Below are 20,114 nucleotides of genomic sequence, written 5' to 3' on the forward strand. Positions count from 1 at the left end.
TCATAAAACTTTCTAGTGGAAACGATAAGTCTCGGCATCGTGACACTGTTTTATTTCTCACTATAGTTCCAAGGTAAATCGGCTGATCAGATGCGGTCGTCTTACAGCCAGTTCTGCAGTCAACACAAAGAGGCTCTCTCGTTGTACAAGGACATACTCAAATCTGATAGGAAGTTCCAATCCTTCATTAAGGTTCAATTATTATGGAAAAACTTTCCTGAGAAATTTCGTGATAATTCTCTACTCGTATATTAATTAATTAGCGCGTTGTTTTCCTTGTTAAATATTCATATCTTTTTGTAACTAACATCATTTCTTTATTACAGAAATGTGGCTCGAAACCCGTATGCAAAGCGAGGGCAATACCAGAATGCATCCTTCTAGTAACGCAGAGAGTCACCAAATATCCGCTATTAATCGATGCCTTAATCAAGACTTCTAAAGGTGACTACACTGATAAGCGATTCCCTTCATTTCCAAGCTTATCGAATGTAAAGAATAATCAGGATTTTGGATCGAGTTAAAAATAATTTCCTAACAATAATCCATTCCGATTGAATGCTTAACCCTTAAAATGCTGCCATCGCTTTTGGATGATAGTAGCTTTAGTGGCCTACTTAGTCAGATGTTTTGTAATTATATTTTTCTTTCAGATAACAAAACTGAAGTGGAGGACCTGACGAAGGCTTTATTGTTGATAAAGGTATCTCGATCCCGTAGTATTTCATTAAATTTCGATTTTCCAAAGATTTCTTCGATTAACGTAATTCTTGTAAAATATTTTGTGTGTGTATTTCCATAAGAACATTATCGCCGATGTGAATGCCGCAGTTGCCGAAAGAGAACGGGAGGAAAGGCTGCTCGAAATCTACAACAAGATCGATGCCAAATCGACAGCTTGTTATAGAAATAAGAAATTCAAAGTAAGTCATGAGGACATTATACTATCGTTTTTGGATTCCCATAAAGCAATCCGCATTATCATGGATGTGTCTGCTTATACAGGGTGATTCAAAAGTCACATAAACGTTTCACTAAGCTATATTTTAGCAAAAAATTAAAATATTGCTATGAAATAGAGACACGAATGATATAACGTCGGATTTTATCTGGAACCGGGAATAAAATGTTAACTTTGTACCCCAAATGGCGCCAAATCCGCTTTGAAGAACCAAATTTCAAAGCTAAAAATTCGCACGCGTGTTTATTTACTGAAACATAACTTTTTTTATAAATATTACCTTGAAATCACTCTGTATGTTTTATTATAGTTGGTATCACTTGACAGTATTGCTATACTACTGTAATACCGGTATTGTATATTGCTGTACAGTAGCATTAACTATATAGTACTATACTACACCAAAAAGTCTCTGCACGAAGAGCAAAATCACGCCTACAACATTCAAAATTCGCTCGTGGCATAAAAGGGGGGGGGGGCCTGTAGGGATTTTCACTTCTTTTCTCCTCCTAACCGATCATGATTCGCCGCTCTATCTCAGGGGTCATTCAAGTATTACGTCAGCATCGAGAGGGAGGAGGGTGGTTTCGGATTTGCTGACTTTTGATGACGGGGGAGGGGGGTTTGATGGCTGCTTACGTCATCAATCACCCTTTTTGAAGATATGAAATATTCTAAACTGCTGACGAAATTTTGCTGACAAGGGGGAGGGGGGGGGAGAGTCAGTGTTTTGCTGACTTTTTCTGACAGGGGGGAGGGAGGGGGTCAAAAAGGGCTAAAAATATGCTTACGTAATACTTGAATAGCCCCTCAATGAAGAGATTCGAGCAGGTCGTCAAAAAAGACCGGAACCACGCGGGAAAATGTGCGTGTATGTGTTGTGAACCTAACGCGAAGTTTGTTTCTGTGTAATGCTTGTGCTTAGATATTGCTGCCATTTGCCATCTATTTTTCTAACTATGATTCGCATTTGAGCTTTGAAGTTGTGAATCACAGAAAACTGACTTCAGCCGACCATCACTGCAGTGCCTAGGGTGGAAGGGGGGGGGGGTTCGAACCCTGGTCTTAGCGATGCGATTCCGTCACAATAGTCACTCGACCACCATAGTTTCTCACTTCCGAATTCGGAAGACAGATGGCAGACATTTCGCAAGTATTTATATATTAATCTTAAACAAGCTTAACTTTACATACAGAACACATACACAACTGTGGAAGAATTTGCTGCAGAGGGTACAGAACCTATAGGGAGTGAAAGGAGTCCAGCATCGGCTTCTTCAACTTGAAGAAAGCCTTGTCTACTAATATTTGGACTGCTGCTTTTCTTTTACGTTATTTCATACACCTCGTACACATTCTTCTGTGGGATTCCTAACGAATCGGTACATGCTGGAATGTGTATTTTCAGTGTATGAGTGGATCTTAATGTGTTAATGTTGCCAGAGACTTATGCATGTTTCATGTTCTTGGTAGTGGCAACATTTCCACTAATTTTCTTTCGAAACGGAACATTTCCACTAATTTTCTTTCGAAACGGAACATTTCCAACATTTCAATGCAGATAACTATCCTTAAATGTTGATCGTGAAACATAATATTTGAACATTATTACACCGCTCCCTTATGATACCTATTGGGGTTTTCTTTCTATTTTTTTGTAAAGCAGTCAATTCCGGAGAGAAAAACGGTTGTTTACTTCTTCTGTAGCTTTAGCAAAATTAAAAAAATGTCCCCCTTTTAAAATAAGCTTCTCAACTGACCTCACTCATCGAGATTAGATCATCCACTCAACAGTGGCGTCACCTGTGGATTAGTTTTTTTTTTAATTACCCTTCTATTTTGGAAGTTTTTGTCTGTAGAGATGCCGAATGAAAATGAGAATCTGATATTTCTTGATTGCAGAAATCAGACCTGATACGATCTGAATGTCGCAAATTGCAGTTCGAGGGCCCATTGGCGTGGAAAAATGCTCGCGGAAAAACCGTCGGTACGTCTGGTCTAATCACTCACATTCGTCTTAAAATGACAAAAAATATATAAACTATACTTATACAAAATGCATCTCGTTTTCTAGATGTCCATGCGATTATCCTGTCCGACGTCATCGTGCTCCTGCAGGAAAATAACCAGAAATATCACTTCGCATCGTTGGACAATAAGGTCACTACCATTTGTAAATTCATGTTTTTTTGTTGTAAATTCATGTTCTTTTTTTAAATAGTTCCCTTTTTTACATTACTGACATTTTCTTATTCACCTTCCAGCCTGCAGTTGTGTCTCTCCAAAAGTTACTGGTTCGCGAGAAAGCTGGTCAGAACAGTCGCGGTATATATTTGATATCATCCAATCCAGATGATCCAGAGATGTACGAGCTCATATGCCCGACTTCTAAGGAGAAGAGGCTCTGGGTCCAGGTTATCAGGGAGTCTGTTGAGAAATGTCCCGACGAAGGTGAGCTTTACATTCTTATATTGAGGTAAAGAAAATTTTAATTAATGCTACAGATAATGATAATCCCTGAATCAGACTTAGTTCTTGTTTGTCGTACATTTTCACAGCACCGAACTCAATCGAATGCCATAAGGTGGGCCATTCAAATACAACGCCACAACAGGCAAATTACCCAACGAGGTGGCTGACTTAAGAACATCATGGATCCCGAGCCATTTCTTGGAGGCCGTACCTACTACCGCTACACCACACACACACACACCCCGCGGAACCCCCAACGAATCGGTACATGCGGGAATGTGCGTGTACGTGTAGTGAAACCTGATGTGAAGTTTTTTGTTTCTCTGTAATGCTTGTTATGTGTAGTGCTGCCATCTGCCACCAGTTTTTCTAACTACGAGTGAAGAGTGTTATGATTGAATGATTTATCGTTGTAGGACTGTTGCTCTCTGTGGCGAGACTTTTTAACTGGGAGATGGGCTCGCATTTGCGCCTTGAAGTTGGGAACCGCAGAAAACCAACTTCAGCCGACCACCACTGTGGGGTTCGAACCCGGATCCTCGCATCGCGAGTCCACTATAACCGCATCGCTATAACCACTCGACCACCACAGCGGCAATTCGCTACCGCTTTAATCTATTTCTTTGTTTCATATTGCTCCTATGACACTGGTACAACTTTTATCCGTGAATGATCGGTTATCGGAAAATCAGTTATCCTAACACCCCCAGTCCTCAATTGTTTCGGATATCGATGCTCTACTGTACTTGCAACAATCAGTAATAGTCATTCATTTTTCGACGGGCTGACAACGGTTATTCGATGGATTCGATTAGAATGCTTGGGAATATTGAATTCCAATGACGAAGAGAATTATTTTAAGCAAAAAAATTCCCATCCATGAAGCAATTTAAACATTTTTGAGTTCCGTTAAATAAAAAAGGGAAAAAGCATTATCTTAGAGCGAAACTTCAAGAGCACTATTTTCGAAGGGGTTTTAAAAATCAAATTATAGCGACAAGCTCGGGAAAAGAACATAAATGGATAGACATTGTAGAAAAGAAGCTTAAGAGCTTAAATTGTTCAACACAAAAGGGGGGAAAAACACTGTTCAGTTACAGTTTTTGCTTTGTTTTTCTAGAACTTGCGACATCATCTATCATGTAAAACACGTGATTTGTTTGCCATTTATTTTCATAGTGATTATATCTGTTGTTTCTTCCAGTGCCTTTCAGTGAAGACTCGAATATCGACAAGAAACTCGATTACAGGAAACAGGAGAACCGCGAAAAGCGTTTGAGAGAACTTTTTAGTAAGACAACCATATTTTTTTTCTTTTCATTTCGAGAGTTCTGTTGATTTTAATGAGTCAGGGATGTTTATGGGGGGGGGGGGGGATTGAGGAAAAATTATTAGACTGACCATATAATATGTAGTTTGATATGTGGAAAATCGAATTGCTAAGTACAGGATATATCACCAGTTGACTGTCGCCAAAAAAAAAGGAAAATAAACAGCCAAACGGGAGCAAAAGTGCCGATTATCGCTTAAAACTATGGAGTGTTGCCAATGGCGAGAAATAAAGGTTTACTGCCCACTGCAGTGAGTTAAAATGTAATTTATGGAAAAACAAGTTGAACATCATAAAAATGAACTATATTTATACTCATAATTATCAAAATATAATTCATTTGTTATGAAATTATCTTCATCCAATCGATTTAAAATTTGGTTAAGCCTCGTTAATAAAACGAGAAATTTTTAAAAAAAATTTCGGAACGGCCAAAATCACGGAAAAGTACTGTAATTGCGTGTAAAATACAGGTTATATGGTCACCATACGTATATAGTACTTTACTTTATTTTACCAGACGCATCCCGCTCCTCATCCGACACAGCGTATATGTATATTACTGCAGGCCTCAAAGAAAGTGTTACGATCTGAGCTGTTTACTGTTAAGCTGGACTAAGGTCAGCTGTAGTGAACTTAGACTGGAGAAACTGGAGAAACCGCGAGAACTTAGTGAACTTAGACTGACATCACTAGTCAGTAACGTACCAGACATCATTCAGACGACACTTGTTTTGGCCACCATTTATTTCCGACTCAAGTAAAATCAAGAGTCTATAGACCTTATTAGAGAGGAAAGCTTGTGTGAGAGAGAGAGAAGTTGAGCTTCACAAAATGATGTAAATTAGACTATACAGGGTAAACGTGCCATGTTCTGACAACCAATTTCATTGAAATACATATCTGGATTTAATGGCGAGCTAGAAGCTCTGAAAGATTGCCGATATTCAAACTCGAATTGCCGCCAAAATTTTTCATCGCCAATTCTGCAAACACCCTTCTATAATTTTAGCTACAATCGGTCAAATTTATCAAAAACCATTTCCATTGCACCAGCTTTCGAAAGAGTCTAAAATGTTCTAGTTCAGGAGAAATTTATAGTCTTTTGTATGCAAATACATCACTGAAATCTGCGTTCGTCGAAGTAATTTTAGCAGGTTTTGGCGACAATTAGATTTTTCATTTGACCAATCTTTCAGCTTGAAAAACTCGCCATTTAATACAGATGTCCAACAGATGGTGGCATTTTCATTTCATGGGATCTTTTTATGCGAAATCAAATTGTCACCACAATCTGTAATCCCGCCAATTCCGAATTTTCGTCCAGTATCTGCTTCGACAAACGCTGATTTCAGTGATGTATATTGTGAACATACGTAGAAGGCTAAATTTCTCCTGAACTAAAACACAGATATTGTTAACAGTAGACTCAGGAACGTGATTTCAAATTTTTCCGTGGGGGGAGGGGTGGGGGGGCAGAACACATACTTAATGTGTGTATGTATATATACAGTGCAATCCCGTTTAACGAATACCGTTACAGCGAAAATCTCGTTTTTACGAACACTTTTCTAATCCCCAGATAATATTTACATAGAAACAATGCAAAAACATGGAATTCCTTTATAACGAAGCGATTTCTCCGGTTTCTTGAAGTTCGTTACAACGGGATTCGACTGTATATATTTGTATATACCTTCTTTCTCGTTTGGCAGAACATGTCACGTTCACCCCGTATATAAGTGTTGAAATATTGCGTGACCTAAAACACTAAACAATGCGTGCTTTAATTTGCGCTAACATAACATTTTAGTACCGTATGCTTTTTTTTATGCTCAAGCGAAGTGTGCACACAGTATTTTTATCAATATATTTTTGTTCTTTTACAATTCGCAGATATGCTGCATGAAAAAGATGCGAATGTTGCGCAGCTTTGTGAAGAGAAAATCAAGATCATCATCGATACATTGGTATGTAATCCTGGATACACTAACATGTGTACGTTGTCCGACTTTGGTTTGTTTCGTGTACTTGCCAGTGCTGCCATCTGTGTTCCATATTTTGAAGTAAATATGGTAAAGCTTGAATTTTCGTGTTACATCAGTATCGTGTTGTAAGACTGCCTGCTCTCTGCGGAGTGTGTTTTGTTTTTACAGCTGGATGGAAATTATTAGTTTTCTGATGAAGAATCGGCATGAAATTTATAAAGTTCTGTTTCATTTTCATATTAAACATGAAATAGCATGAATTATAATATTAATTGTATATTTAATTGTATATTGAATATTAATCCCATAGCTCTATATATATATATATGTGTGTGTGTGTATATATATAATTAAGGGAAAATCATACCATATATCTGTTACGGTAAATGTAGTTATTATACATAAAATAACATTATGCATTTTGTTAAGTTTCATACATTTCCCTGAATTTATCACTTTTACTAGCGATTATGCATAGCACTTAATCGACGTTTTGATAAATTTGATAAAGTTCTCATTGATTACGAGTGCATTTCTTACATTCGATTCTGTGTAACGTCTAATTTTATGTTTCAGGATCTCATGGGATATGATTCGGACAGATTAGAACAGGTACATATTGCGTTATATCTTTCTAAAATTTCTCGAGCCATTAGCGATAACACTTTGATGATTTATTCTTTAATATCTCCAATACATATTCGTGTATAAAGCTCTTCTCTTCCTTCGTTCTTTCAGTTTTCGTATTCCTCTCTGTTGAGCAAAGACGACGAAGAGACGAAAAATTTGCTGATGGCAGCTCTTTCAAATGGTAATCAACTCATATGTTGCTGCAATTTGCATACATATTTGCATTCGCGTTGGAAATTCGAATAAAAGTATTAAGGGCTACGTTAGTATCAAATTTTGAGGTGCAAATATGTTTCGTGGTGATATATAATCGATTTCTTGCTTTTTTTTTCTCTCTCTCTCTCTCCTCGTATAGCGAATCGTATCGTATCTTATTTGTTTTCTTCGGGATCGGCGTTAAGTCGTTGTGTGAGTAGCGCAGGTGAGCACCAAAGCTCGGTTTTCTTCTCTCCGATCCTGCCGAAGAGGGCTGAGACGTTCGGTGGTTTTGATGTTGGGATCAAAGATGGATCCAGCAAAAGTAAATACGTTTCACCTATTTAACAACTATTATATGAAGTGAATACGTGTCACGTAACCTCTTCGCCTTAGAAGTGCACATACGTGTGCTTTCATTTTTAACGGTTTTAATACGATTTTCTTTTTTCAAGTTAAGACGTGAAGTATGCATAAGCGTACCCAACTCAATAAAGAGATACTCAATAAGACTCTTACTCAGTAAGAGAACCTAATAAAGAGATCGACCTAAATTAATTAATTAATTATGCTTTTTAAAGGGTATTTTGACACACAATAAATGCAAATCAATCAAACAAAAAATTTTTAATGGTCAGTTTTGGCTCAGATTTGAAGAGGATTGTATATTTATTATTGTGTTTGTTGGTACAAAGAGGTATTGTGAATTTCAGGCACAAAACAAAGTATTACAAAGATTTGGGACAGATGCAAATGAAACACTGTAAAAACTTGTATCAAGCGCAACAAACGAAGGTTTACAACATTCGTGTGACACCAAACGAGATTTGGCGAAAACTTGTGTTAAGCGCCTGCGTGTTTCAGAGGACTTGTGTTGAGCGCGAACGTGTTCTAGTAAAACTTGGCGTCAAGCGCTAATAAAGATATACGAGCAATTGCGTCAAACGCAAACAGAATTTAATGTACAAAAATATCTTACACATTTAGCAAGATATGAACTTGGTCAAGTGAAGATTTGTGTCAGACACAAACTCATGTATTGACTCAAGACTCGTTTCAGACGTAAACACTATTCAGTGAAAACGTGTTTCAGACGCACACTGATTTAGCAAAGACTTGCACCCTCGAATGGTTAGTTGATAGCTCATATCGCAGCAAATCCGTCGGAAAAATATAATATTTGTTTTTGGTGAAGTGCTGTTTTTCACTCTCTAAAATCACCCTCTACCGCATTTGCTATTGCGATTCTACGTCAGATTCTATGATGAAAAAATGCTTGTTTAGGTGTCTTATATTACCTCTTAAAGTTTGTCCCATGAATTTAGAATTACCCTGTATTGCATTAAAAACTTTAAAAAAACTTAAACCATTATTTACAATATTTTTAAATGAATAAAACAATTTTTTTCCTTAATATTAATAATTCATTTGATTTCATTCACAATCGACGTCAGAGAAAAATATCTGTTGTGAATCTTATTCGGCCAACATCAAATTTTATTAATTATGAAATTTCTATATTTTTGAACATGTAATAAAATAAAATATGTTCTTAAAATGTAAGAATCAAGCCAAAAATTAAATTTAGTGCATTGAAATTTATTATCGTTTCTGTTATTACATTATGTAGTGCTGCTGCTGAAGAAGAAACTGCTTCTCTTCAAGGAGAACGAGAACTCGCCATCAACTGACAGAGAATTGTCTTTCTCAGACTCAAATCTTCATACAAAAGTAAAATATCAGAATCTATTCAATACGTAATCGATACGAAGATATTGAATACATCTTTTGCAGTAAATGTGATGAATCGGTTATTAAGAATACTTGCCAATCGTCTTGGTGAGTTTGATAAATTCATAACTTTTACCGGCGAATATGTATAATACCCACAAGCATCGTCGTTGGTAAATTTGATAAATACTATGCGTAATACCTTCGTGTAATTGGTGAATTCGATAAATATGAAAAAAAATCCAAATGTGTCTATAGTGTGTCTGATAAGCATAGTCGGACTCCGATATAATGATACAATGCATATATGAATTATCACGTATTTATGATTACTATACATGTACTGTCATATAGTACGATTTATCATGTTTACTAACGACGCGATGCTTGGGTACCTTAGGCATAATCATCGGTAAAAGTGATATTTTTGTAGCACTTATCGAATTTACCAACGAAGAGGCTTGGGTACTACGCGTAATCCTCAGTGAAAGTGATTAATTTAGAGAAATTTATAAAACTTACCAAAATGCTCCGCGATTATTCATAATAACCGGTTGTTATGTATAATAACCGGATTTATCACCTTTTACCGTAACATATCCTTCAATACGAATATATTCACGCGTGTACACAAGTAATGAATTTTTTCACTTCACTAAAATATGTTGGATCAAATTTTGAAATAATTTTTTTTTTCCGTTTTTAAATAATGGTGATTCATCGAGATCTTTCTATTCGTTAACGTAGGGCTGTGATTCTCAAGGAACGTGCACTCCCAAGTTGGGTTCAAAACAGAGTAGTCCGGTAAGTGTGATGCTAGTAAGATCGTACAAAAATTTAACGAATTATTGGAATGCACTATACTGTATATATTCTACAATGGTTTTCTTTTTTATATGTGAGAAAAAATATGTCTAAGAAAACAGGAAATTTCAAAGCATAATGGAACAGATTTAATCAGAGCAATCAATTGCACTGAGAATTGCATCATATATAGTTAAATGCATATCTTAGAGATAGATAAGGCATTTGGTATTTTGAACTCGTTTCGGAATTTATGCTTCTAAGCAACTGCTAAACATTCGATTGAAACTTGTGAAGTTTCTATAATTACGAGCAGAATGGCCGAAAGGTACACGTCTCCTATTTCTTGACAAGCCAAGCAAGAACGATTGTCACCCTTGTATTTTGGAGGTGAATACCATGTGGTAGATATATTGCTATACATTCTTCGACAATGATAGAAAAGGAAGTTGGCAAACAATGAATGACAATTTTATACTATTCAAATCGACATAAATCATAAAAATACAGCGTGTTCCCCGAAGTACATTCCATATTTTTTTAAATATCGACAATAATTTTTTGTTATCATGCAATAACATTCAGGGGTACCTCATTTGCTTAGTGTATAACCCCTCAAAATTTTTCTCTTTTGAATATATCAATTCTTGTCAATTAGGGGTTAAGCTGAATATGACAACGACTTCGAGTGGATCAAATAATACATTTTCGATCCAAAAAATTTTCTCCCAAGAAATTGCTATACCGTATATGCTTATTGATGTCGAGTTGCCTCGCTTTATGAAATATAGATTGCTCGACACTCTCTCCCCAACATGATGAATGATGTACGCGGTATATAACATTGTGTTTCCATATCCTAGGAGAAAGCGAAGCATTTTCTATCGAGTGGAACTCTATCGCCCAAATCCAACGACAACGATTCTTCTCAGATGTCATCGCAGCTTAATCTTTCCGAAGGAAGTGTTCGCATGGAGTTGTTCGCGGAACTATCACATTACATCAGTATAGTTACGGTAAGACAGTGCTGTAATATCTCGATAGCGATAAGGGACGAATATAAAAGAAGTTACGCGAATTGTATTATTAATTATTTTGCTTAAGGTATCCGACTACCTTTATTGTCACTTTTCTATAAAATGGAACTGGAGTGAACTTTAATAACTTTTTTTGATAAAAAGTGTCTGAAAATCGTGAATTGACAATAAAAATTTTGTCTGCCGATGTGTCGTTTTCTATGAAGAAGTCATTTATATGTCAGATTTTGAGAAAAATTCATGCAAATATTCGAATCACGATTGCAAGAAATACTATGAATCGAATGTTTTGTTCTTTTCACAGTATATTTCGGATAGTAATGGTGCAGGTTATGAATAAAAATTTAAAGGATTGTATGGTGTACCCGTAAGTTACACTCAAATCAGTTAATAAACGTGTGACTTTTTGGAAATTTCATTCCATAAATCGTATATAAAACAATGTAATTAGACAAATACATATCATAGACCTTAGATTTTGGTACAAAACCTCAACAATATTCTGCAAACTATCAAATTAACATATTATAATGATGTAATCAATAGTTCTTTCTTTCCAGAAATTACACATGTTCCAAACTCAAGTAAAGTATCAAAAATAACATTCTTCGTAAAACGTGTTTAAAATTTCGTTCACAATTTACTTGTGTGTTGAATCGCATCACTAAATTGGACGTAATTTTGGTTCTAAGCGTCATGCAAACAAGACCTGTTTTGGAATCGCCATTTTCTCCCAAAATGACACTTTAAAGTAGTCGGATACCATGATGTTACATGATAATATTATCATATCAATTTTTTTTTTCAATCTTATATGGGTTTATATAACCCCCCCCCCTTTTTTTTCATTTCCAGTGCCTCGTCAATCACCATTTTTCTAACATTGAAAGGTAAGTAGTCGTTAATATTCAAAATTTACCAACACGAATTGCGATGATATTGTGTATGATACTGTCTTCTTCCAAGGTAGGTACGGATTCAAAGAGGGGAAGAGGCGATTGAACCTTCCAAGAACTCGATAATATGAGAAATGTGTCTTTCTCGGGGCAGCAGCGACATTAATATGCGATAAGTTACTTCCTCCGACACATATTGCATCCGCACTTATTGTATCGATGAAAATGTGTAGGGCTGCCCCCTCCCCCCATATTTTCTCGAGGAAAAATGTTGGAATTGTAAATAAAATAAGGGAAGTCACCAAAAAACATGCCAAAGGTTAGCAAAACTGCCAATTATGACTGAACTCACTGAAAAATTTCCAAATGGCGAAAATGGATCGCTGCTGCAAATCGCAGGGAATTGAAATGTAATTCAATGGAAGAAAACGTCAAAAATTACAAATAGTGTTAAATGAGATGAAAATTCATATTTTTAGTCATAATTATCATAATAGGATTTGATTACAGAATTGGGAAAGTAATTTTAATCCTCGATTCCAGTAAAGAATTGACACTTACATGGGCTTTTTTCGTTGGAATTACTGGAAGAAAACATATTTTTGTGGAAAAAAAAGTTAGGGTGGCCAAAATTGCGAGAACATACTGGGCTTTCCCGTGAATTACGGATCATAGATGTGCCATGTGACATCGGAATAGTGTATATCTATCGATAGTCTACTGTGTACATTGTAAGTATGCTAAAAACCACCTCGTATGTTCGTCAAATTTTTCTAGTTTGGCATCTCAGCACTACTTCAAAATCTTTGATATTGATTTGTAGTACCAAGTCAAAACGGGGGAAGAAAGAACACAACGGAAATGACTTGGCGAGAAAACCGATTTTTACAGAAATAGCCACAGTTCTTTCCCCAATACACCCCCCCCCCCCTCTTTGTTCCGAAGTCCAATACAGTTGTTGAAAAACTATTTCTTATGGATTTTATTGATGAATGTGTGGTACAGATTCCTCGAAACATGTTTCGTTGCAAGAAATCAAAGCATGACTAATGAGCCGAATTCTCAATATTTCTGTATTATTATTATTAGCGTATACACTCGATCGGCTGGTTCGAGCGACAAGAAAACCAAATCCAAGAAAGATCAGAGTTTGGATAGGAAGTCCTTCTACAAGCCTAGTAGCCAATTAGAAGATCTGAGGAATATCCAGGAGCAACTGAACGAAGAACGGGAACGATGGCTGGCTGAAAGATCGAGCCAGGAGGCAGAAATCGCCAGCAAAATGGAGGAGCTTTTGTCCCTCAAGGTTCGTGTGGATCGTGCATATTTATGTTTCCTTAGGCGAGTTAATATGAATGGTTTACGCAAAATTCACCGGCAGGAGAAAAAAAAAATCACCGCTGGGAAAATTAACTGCTAACCGGTTCTTCACCAGTGAGTGAGTGCATGGGCAAGTGAATGAATATGTGAGCGATTCACTGACCGAATCAGTTGGTGAATTAGCTAGAGAAATAGAGAGTTAGTGTGTCCGTATGAATGGCCGAGTGAGTCATCGATTGAGTGAGTGACCGCATAAGTGATCTTGTGATTGAGTGAGTAACCGAGTTAGAGAGCAATCGTATTAGTGATCATGTGAATCACCAACAAAGTGAGCGATTGAGTGATTGTATGAGAGAGATGGTGATTGACAGGTGAATGAGTGACAGTATGAATGACTTAGTGTAGGTGGTGAATTATCGAGTGAGTGACGATATGAGTGACTCACTCTCACTCACTAACCCTGTCTCACTTGATCAATCACTCCCTAACTCTGTCTCACTTGATGCATCACTCACTTACTCACTTGATCGATCACTCACTAACCCTGTCTCACTTGATCAATCACTCACTATCCCTGTCTCACTTGATCAATCACTCACTTGCTCACTTGATCAATCACTCACTTACTCACTTGATCAATCACTCACTTGATCAATCACTCACTTACTCACTTGATCAATCACTCACTTGATCGATCACTCACTAACCCTGTCTCACTTGATCAATCACTCACTAACCCTGTCTCACTTGATCAATCACTCCCTAACCCTGTCTCACTTGATCAATCACTCACTTGCTTACTGGCTCACTCACCTGCTCATCCAATCACTCACTCCTTGAGTCACTTTTCGATGAATTGTTTGTCGGTGCATTACATAGCGGTGTTAATTTTCCTTTCGAAGAATTGCGTGGCGATGAATTTTCTGCATATGGATTTGATTAAATGTGTGATCGCTCAATTCATTTTGTTTCAGGAGCAAATCCAGACGGAACAGTACCAGATCAGTCTCCAGAAAGAGCAGATCAATCGTCAGATCGAAGCTTTACAAAGGGAAGGGATAACCCTGAGCCCTTCACTCTGCTGCGAGAGCATCAGCGACGACGACTCGTCTTACCTGGACATCTCCCAGCACCAGAGGCACGGTGCCTCGTTCGACCTGCAACCTCTCCAGCAACTGTCCATGAGCCGTCAGTCCTGGAGCGGACCGGGCAGCGAGGAACAGAAGCAGCTGCCTTCCTCCCGGTTCCTCTTGTCCCTCAGTGCTTCCAACCTTCCGTTGTCCGTCGAAGGCAGTAGGTCCGGCGACCAGTTCCCGGCACGCTCTTACCAGACGTGCTCCCAAGAGACGCAGTGGTACGAGAACGACTATTGTGGGACACTGGGTGTCTCCACGGACATCAGCAGCAGCAGCAAGTGCCAACGCGATCCCGATGGTAGTTCTTCGAAACAGCTTAAGTCGTCGACCGACAGCGGAAGCGACGATAACAACGCCCGCGATGCTCTCAGTGTCCCGTCTGGTCAAGCTGGTTCTAGTCAGGGTAAAGAGCGCCGTCTATCGGCCACTGTCAGCGAATGTATCAAATCATAGTTCCGCATTGAACACGTAGTGAAATGGATCATACGGTGAGATTGAGGACAATCATTCCAAACACGTGTTTCGAACTGATCTATTTACAGTAAAACCTCTTTTGCGGACACAAGCAGGACAACAAAAAAAAAATTCGTCCGGAAAAGAGGGGTGACCGTTAATCAGGGGTTTGAAAAATACATACATTTATTATACAAGGGGAAATTTTTATGGCCAAGAGGGGTGACTGCATCTAAGGGGGTGTCCGTTAAGAGGGGTTTTACTGTATTGTGTACTTTCTCGTTTTCGAACATGGATTCTTCAATTGGAAAACAAAAATGGCTGGAGCATGAATAATTCTGGCAAATGCTTTTTTCTCGAATAACATCTAAGTCATTTTGTGATTTTTTTTTTCCAATGTCCATGTAGACATGTTCTGTATATTGTATCATTCCATCATGTGTGAAGTTAAAGACTTCCCATCATATCCCTTTACATACAGTGTCCATAAAGTCCTTACCCGGAAGAACTTTCCCTTCGCAACCGTTGGGAAGCAAGCAAAAGATTCCAGTTGTGAAAATGTTTCATATGATGTAAACATTCATATTATGGCACTTTCACGTAAGCAAATCAACCCCTTTACGATCACGGACGTAATATTGCGTCCAAACGCCCGTGGAATAAATTCAAACAGGTTCGCTTTGTTTTCTATCTCTCACCTGAGATAGCTTTCGAGCCATCTGTAAATATGAGAGTTCTTTGGTCTCCTATTTCTTTGTTTTTTGTCACTCCCGATGGATACTTGGTGTTGATACAGGTCTTCCGATGAATGAATAGTTATTTGCTTTTCCCGTCGCTGATGCTCTTCTGGGGCAAAGTTTAATGCATCAATCTTTGCTGGTCGGTGTTGACGTAATTGGCGTAACAATAGACGCATTTGTGTTTCATAACTCATCCAAAAGCTCCAAGATGGACAACCCGTAATGGCACTTTTTGGTGTTGTATGGTACGTACGCCCTTGTGATATACAATAAGAAATTACGTTAGGTCGAGTCTAATTTCTGGTGCATGGAGTTGGTTGGGCCTACGTACCAAATAGGTGTTGCGTAAGCCATAAGGACGAGGTTTCAAGATTTATCACACCGATTCGTCAAGTAGAGATAGTAATCTAAATTTGTTGCCAGTAGCTCGTAAGCTTAAATTGGCTTCATCTGTGATTATGCATAAAAAAAACCCTAGCATCGTTGCCAAATTTGATAAATATGAAAAAATTCCAAATGAGTCTGGTACGTGTGATGAATATAATCAGACCCCGATATAATGATAACAATTTTTACGATAGTACCCCGATATAACGGTACGATATGTGTGTATGAATTATCGTGTATTGGCTTTGATTTATCACGTTTACCAACAACACGATCCTTGGGTACTATGCATAATCGCCGATAAAAGTGATAAATTGAGGGAAATTTATCGAACTTACCAAAATTCTCGGCGATTATGCATAATAACCGGATTAACCACATTTCCCTTAACATAGATATAAGGACCGGGAAAACAAAAAACCTTGGATTTTTCATAATTGTTTCAAAAACAGATTTGTTTACGTAAATGTGTCGTATAATATGAATATTTACCTTACAAAATATTTTTGAAAATTGGAATTTTTTGTCGGTACGGATTAATAGTTGAGAAGAAAATGTCCCGAGTAAGAACGTTCTGGACACGCTGTATAGACACTGACTTTTGTATAGATGCAAGTCTTTTTATGTGTTCCATTGTTCTGTCAATATTGATGAAATTCCTTGAGAGTTTGTTTCTTGCCTATTTGGAAATCAAACATTCCATTTGAATGCGTTGAGGCAGCTAATGGTAAGATACTGAATCGTATCCATCTTCGTAATGAAACAAGAAAGCAATTTTGAACTGTCTCTCTTCTAATCTATAGATCTGTTATTGTTAGAGAAAGAAAATTGAGATTTTTTTTCTGTCCCATTTGATTTTTATTAGGGCTGGGTCCGATTAATCGGGTCGGCTAGTCGATCTATTGTTAACGCAGTTAAAAAATTTTAGTCCAGTTAATCGATTCGATCAATCTGATGAAAATTCGAATTAAAATTTCTGTTAAGAGTTAAATTATAAACTTGGTTTATTTGACTAAAGCCGATTAAATGTCTCATATAAATTATGTTCTTATACAAAACATTTCAGTTCAAGTGACAGTATTTAAAAATATTTGAATCAATATTTTAATCGAATTTTTCGACATTAATACAAGTCAATTCAACGATAAATAGTGATGATTTCTAAAATTAAGGATTAAAAAAACTATAAGGTCCAAGTTAAGAAATTTCAGGATATGACAAGCATGTTCAGCATAATGTTCTCCTTATGAAAATTTTTAAAATGGTTTTTAAAAATTTGAAATTTCACTTCAACAAATCAAATTCTAGTAGGTTTTTTTCTCCAAAAAAAGACTGAAATTTCATTTAAACTGATAGAATTTTGATAATATCTTCCGAATTTTCTTTTTAATTTCAGTAGAATCGATGCCATCTTCTGTGAATACTTTTTTTTCAATTCTCAAACTGATACAATTTCAAGAGAAGAAATTCAAAATGTTGAAATTTTCCGCAAAGTTTTCAAACGATACAAATCCATTTAAACTTTGATACCAAAATTTCACTTAAACCGATGCAAATGAATGGCGAATAAAGAGTTACAAAATTTCAGTTCAACGAATGCAATTTAATCTTTAAAAAAAATGCAAAATTTCACTTGAACTAATGCAAATAAATCGCGGGGAAAAAATTACAAAATTTTACTTACACTGTCAAAAAAAAAAAATTCTGAATTTTTTTGCGAAAATTTTAAAAAATTCAAGAGTTTCAATGAAAGTTTCTTTAATTATTTTCAAGCAAAATTTCCGATTTGATTTGAATACGATTTAGTAAAAGATCCATTTTTAAAAAAAAATTGTAATTTTCATTTGAGCTTATGGAGTCACAAAAATTTCAAATGTGCCTAAACTCAGTGTTGCCAAATTATCAGATAGAAAAAAATTTAAAATTATCAAATCAGTCATTTTTGAAAGAAATGTCATTTATAATCACTTATCGTCCTATTTGTTGAATTATCAAATGATTGATCTGAATACAGCAAAATTTATTCAAGATTCGAAAAATCGATCAAATTTTCGTAAATGGTTGTACATATAATTTATAAATGTATCCATATACATATTGTATGTTCTGTATATACATAAGAGCTTCTCTTTATCTCTCTATATCAATAATTAATGTGACACGTTATTTTCACTCCTGGATGTAATTTTCAGTTTCGGTGTCGCACTCTCTTGACCATCTATGCAATCGATAGGTTTTTTTCCTAGCAAATCGATCACCTGATGCCTAAATGCACAAATTTCCACATGAAATGAATCAAAAGTGATGTCTTTCAGAGGTTCTCTTCTGAAATTTCTATGTATATATATTGGAAAAAGAAATTTCTTCGATTTGTGTGTATTTTATTGTATATTTCGATTGATTATATTTCTCGGAATGCAAAAAGAGAAAGAAACACTCAAAAATCTTATTGTTGTATATGTAACGTTTTCTTATTGCGAAGATGTCATTCGAAAAGAGTGGAATTAAATGTTTTAACTTATTAGTTTACATTTCTGTTGAATTTTTGGTGTTGTAGTTTCATTAAATTGTTATACAAGTCATCCGCAAAATTTTCGAAGAACATAGAAGAAAAAATTGAATTTTCTACAATTTTTTTTTTAATTTTTAAACTAAAATATTAAAACTTTCAAAAATTGTGGAGAACCGAAGTAAGAAGTTTCGTAATTGTGTTGCGTATTCAGTCAGGGAAAATTGTCCTTCAAACGTCTTTTTATGTAGTAAACATGGTTATAAAGTCACGTAATTCTCAACACGATGCTGATATTTTTAAGACCAATAATTTCATCATTTTTCCGTAAAAAATTATTTAAATGATTTTATAGAACTATATAATTGCATACATATGACAAGAAAATTGTCAAAATTAGAGTATTTCGGTCACAAAAAACGTCCTTCCAACGTCATTTTATAACGTAAACCATTTTATACGCGATGAAGGTCATAAATTCACGATATAAATATATTTAGGATCGATAATGTCATTTTTTCGTTTTTAACACTATCCACAGTAATTCCATAACTATGACAATAAAATTCTCAAAGACTGGAGTGAGATGTTTCACAATAGTGTGTTCCACATTCGGTGAGAAAAAAAACGCCTTTTTATATCGTAATAATGAAGGCCACAAATTTACATAATTCTTCGATCATAATATGACATATTTTTGGGACAGATATATATATATAGCCATCATTTTTAATAATTTTAAAAAATTTCAGAACAATATTTCCAAAGATTTTACAAGCAAATTTGTACATACAAATTTTCAGATCCATTAAAACATATTCGAGAATAGACTGACGTACAAAAGTTCTTCTGCCACCAAGTGCCGAATTATTTAATGAAAGAATTTAAAAAAATAGATTTATATCGGACTTGCGTCCTCTGTCGTTCAATCTTGGAGTTATTTTGTTCCATCTATAAAAAGTTACATCTTAACAATTTTTTACTGTAAATACCACACTTTTCAAAATAATTTATTTATTTTAATAATTAATATTTGAAGTTTATCATAATTATTTTAAATTGTTTACGTAATTAAATTATTTATTTTTAAGTAAATATAATAAACTTTCTGTCCATTCTCGATGGTTTACAAACACAAATACAAGGCCACAGCAGGCAAAATGACCAACGAGGTAGCTAAGAAAAAGATGCCCATAACAAACATGGATGTCATATAATTCAAAAATGCAGCAATCCAGTGAAAAAAAAAAAAAGTTATTAACAATATACACACAATAAAATGTTATACAATGCACATAAAGAATATTATGGTTGTCTTATTCTAAGTATGGATAGCTCTTCTTGATTTACCCCAACATGTAACATTATAAATATTCAACTAGCTCTCAATGGCTATTTTCGTTATAAATCAACAAGCATTCTTAAATATATGATTTTGCAGTGACAATATGCAAGAATTGTTTCAGCACAACGCGTTTTCAGTCTACACAAATTACGCACCTTTGATGGGTACGAATGACGTTTA

General features: G+C 35.9%; 1 protein-coding gene across 6 annotated transcripts in view; it reads left to right on the plus strand.

The window, feature by feature from the left end:
- The window catches only part of LOC149088113 (uncharacterized), a 156,602-nt gene extending 137,993 nt beyond the window's left edge, over positions 1–18,609 (plus strand). For all 6 annotated transcript variants that reach the window (XM_089244535.1, XM_089244569.1, XM_089244543.1 and 3 more), the window contains 18 exons: positions 67–192; positions 327–444; positions 654–703; positions 804–923; positions 2,864–2,948; positions 3,036–3,121; positions 3,226–3,412; positions 4,638–4,724; positions 6,660–6,733; positions 7,328–7,363; positions 7,490–7,562; positions 7,737–7,901; positions 9,207–9,307; positions 10,055–10,111; positions 10,975–11,127; positions 12,004–12,038; positions 13,134–13,350; positions 14,339–18,609. In XM_089244535.1, the coding sequence (XP_089100661.1) occupies positions 67–192; positions 327–444; positions 654–703; positions 804–923; positions 2,864–2,948; positions 3,036–3,121; positions 3,226–3,412; positions 4,638–4,724; positions 6,660–6,733; positions 7,328–7,363; positions 7,490–7,562; positions 7,737–7,901; positions 9,207–9,307; positions 10,055–10,111; positions 10,975–11,127; positions 12,004–12,038; positions 13,134–13,350; positions 14,339–14,953 (2,385 nt within the window). In that variant the 3' untranslated portion in view covers positions 14,954–18,609. The remainder of the gene's footprint in view (positions 1–66; positions 193–326; positions 445–653; positions 704–803; positions 924–2,863; positions 2,949–3,035; positions 3,122–3,225; positions 3,413–4,637; positions 4,725–6,659; positions 6,734–7,327; positions 7,364–7,489; positions 7,563–7,736; positions 7,902–9,206; positions 9,308–10,054; positions 10,112–10,974; positions 11,128–12,003; positions 12,039–13,133; positions 13,351–14,338) is intronic.
- The last annotated feature ends 1,505 nt before the right edge of the window (positions 18,610–20,114 follow it).

This window comes from Pholcus phalangioides, unplaced genomic scaffold (assembly GCF_987345545.1).
Source record: "Pholcus phalangioides strain wild (caught in Gottingen) unplaced genomic scaffold, Ppha-v1.0 ptg000003l_1, whole genome shotgun sequence".
NCBI classification, from domain to species: Eukaryota; Metazoa; Arthropoda; class Arachnida; order Araneae; family Pholcidae; genus Pholcus; species Pholcus phalangioides.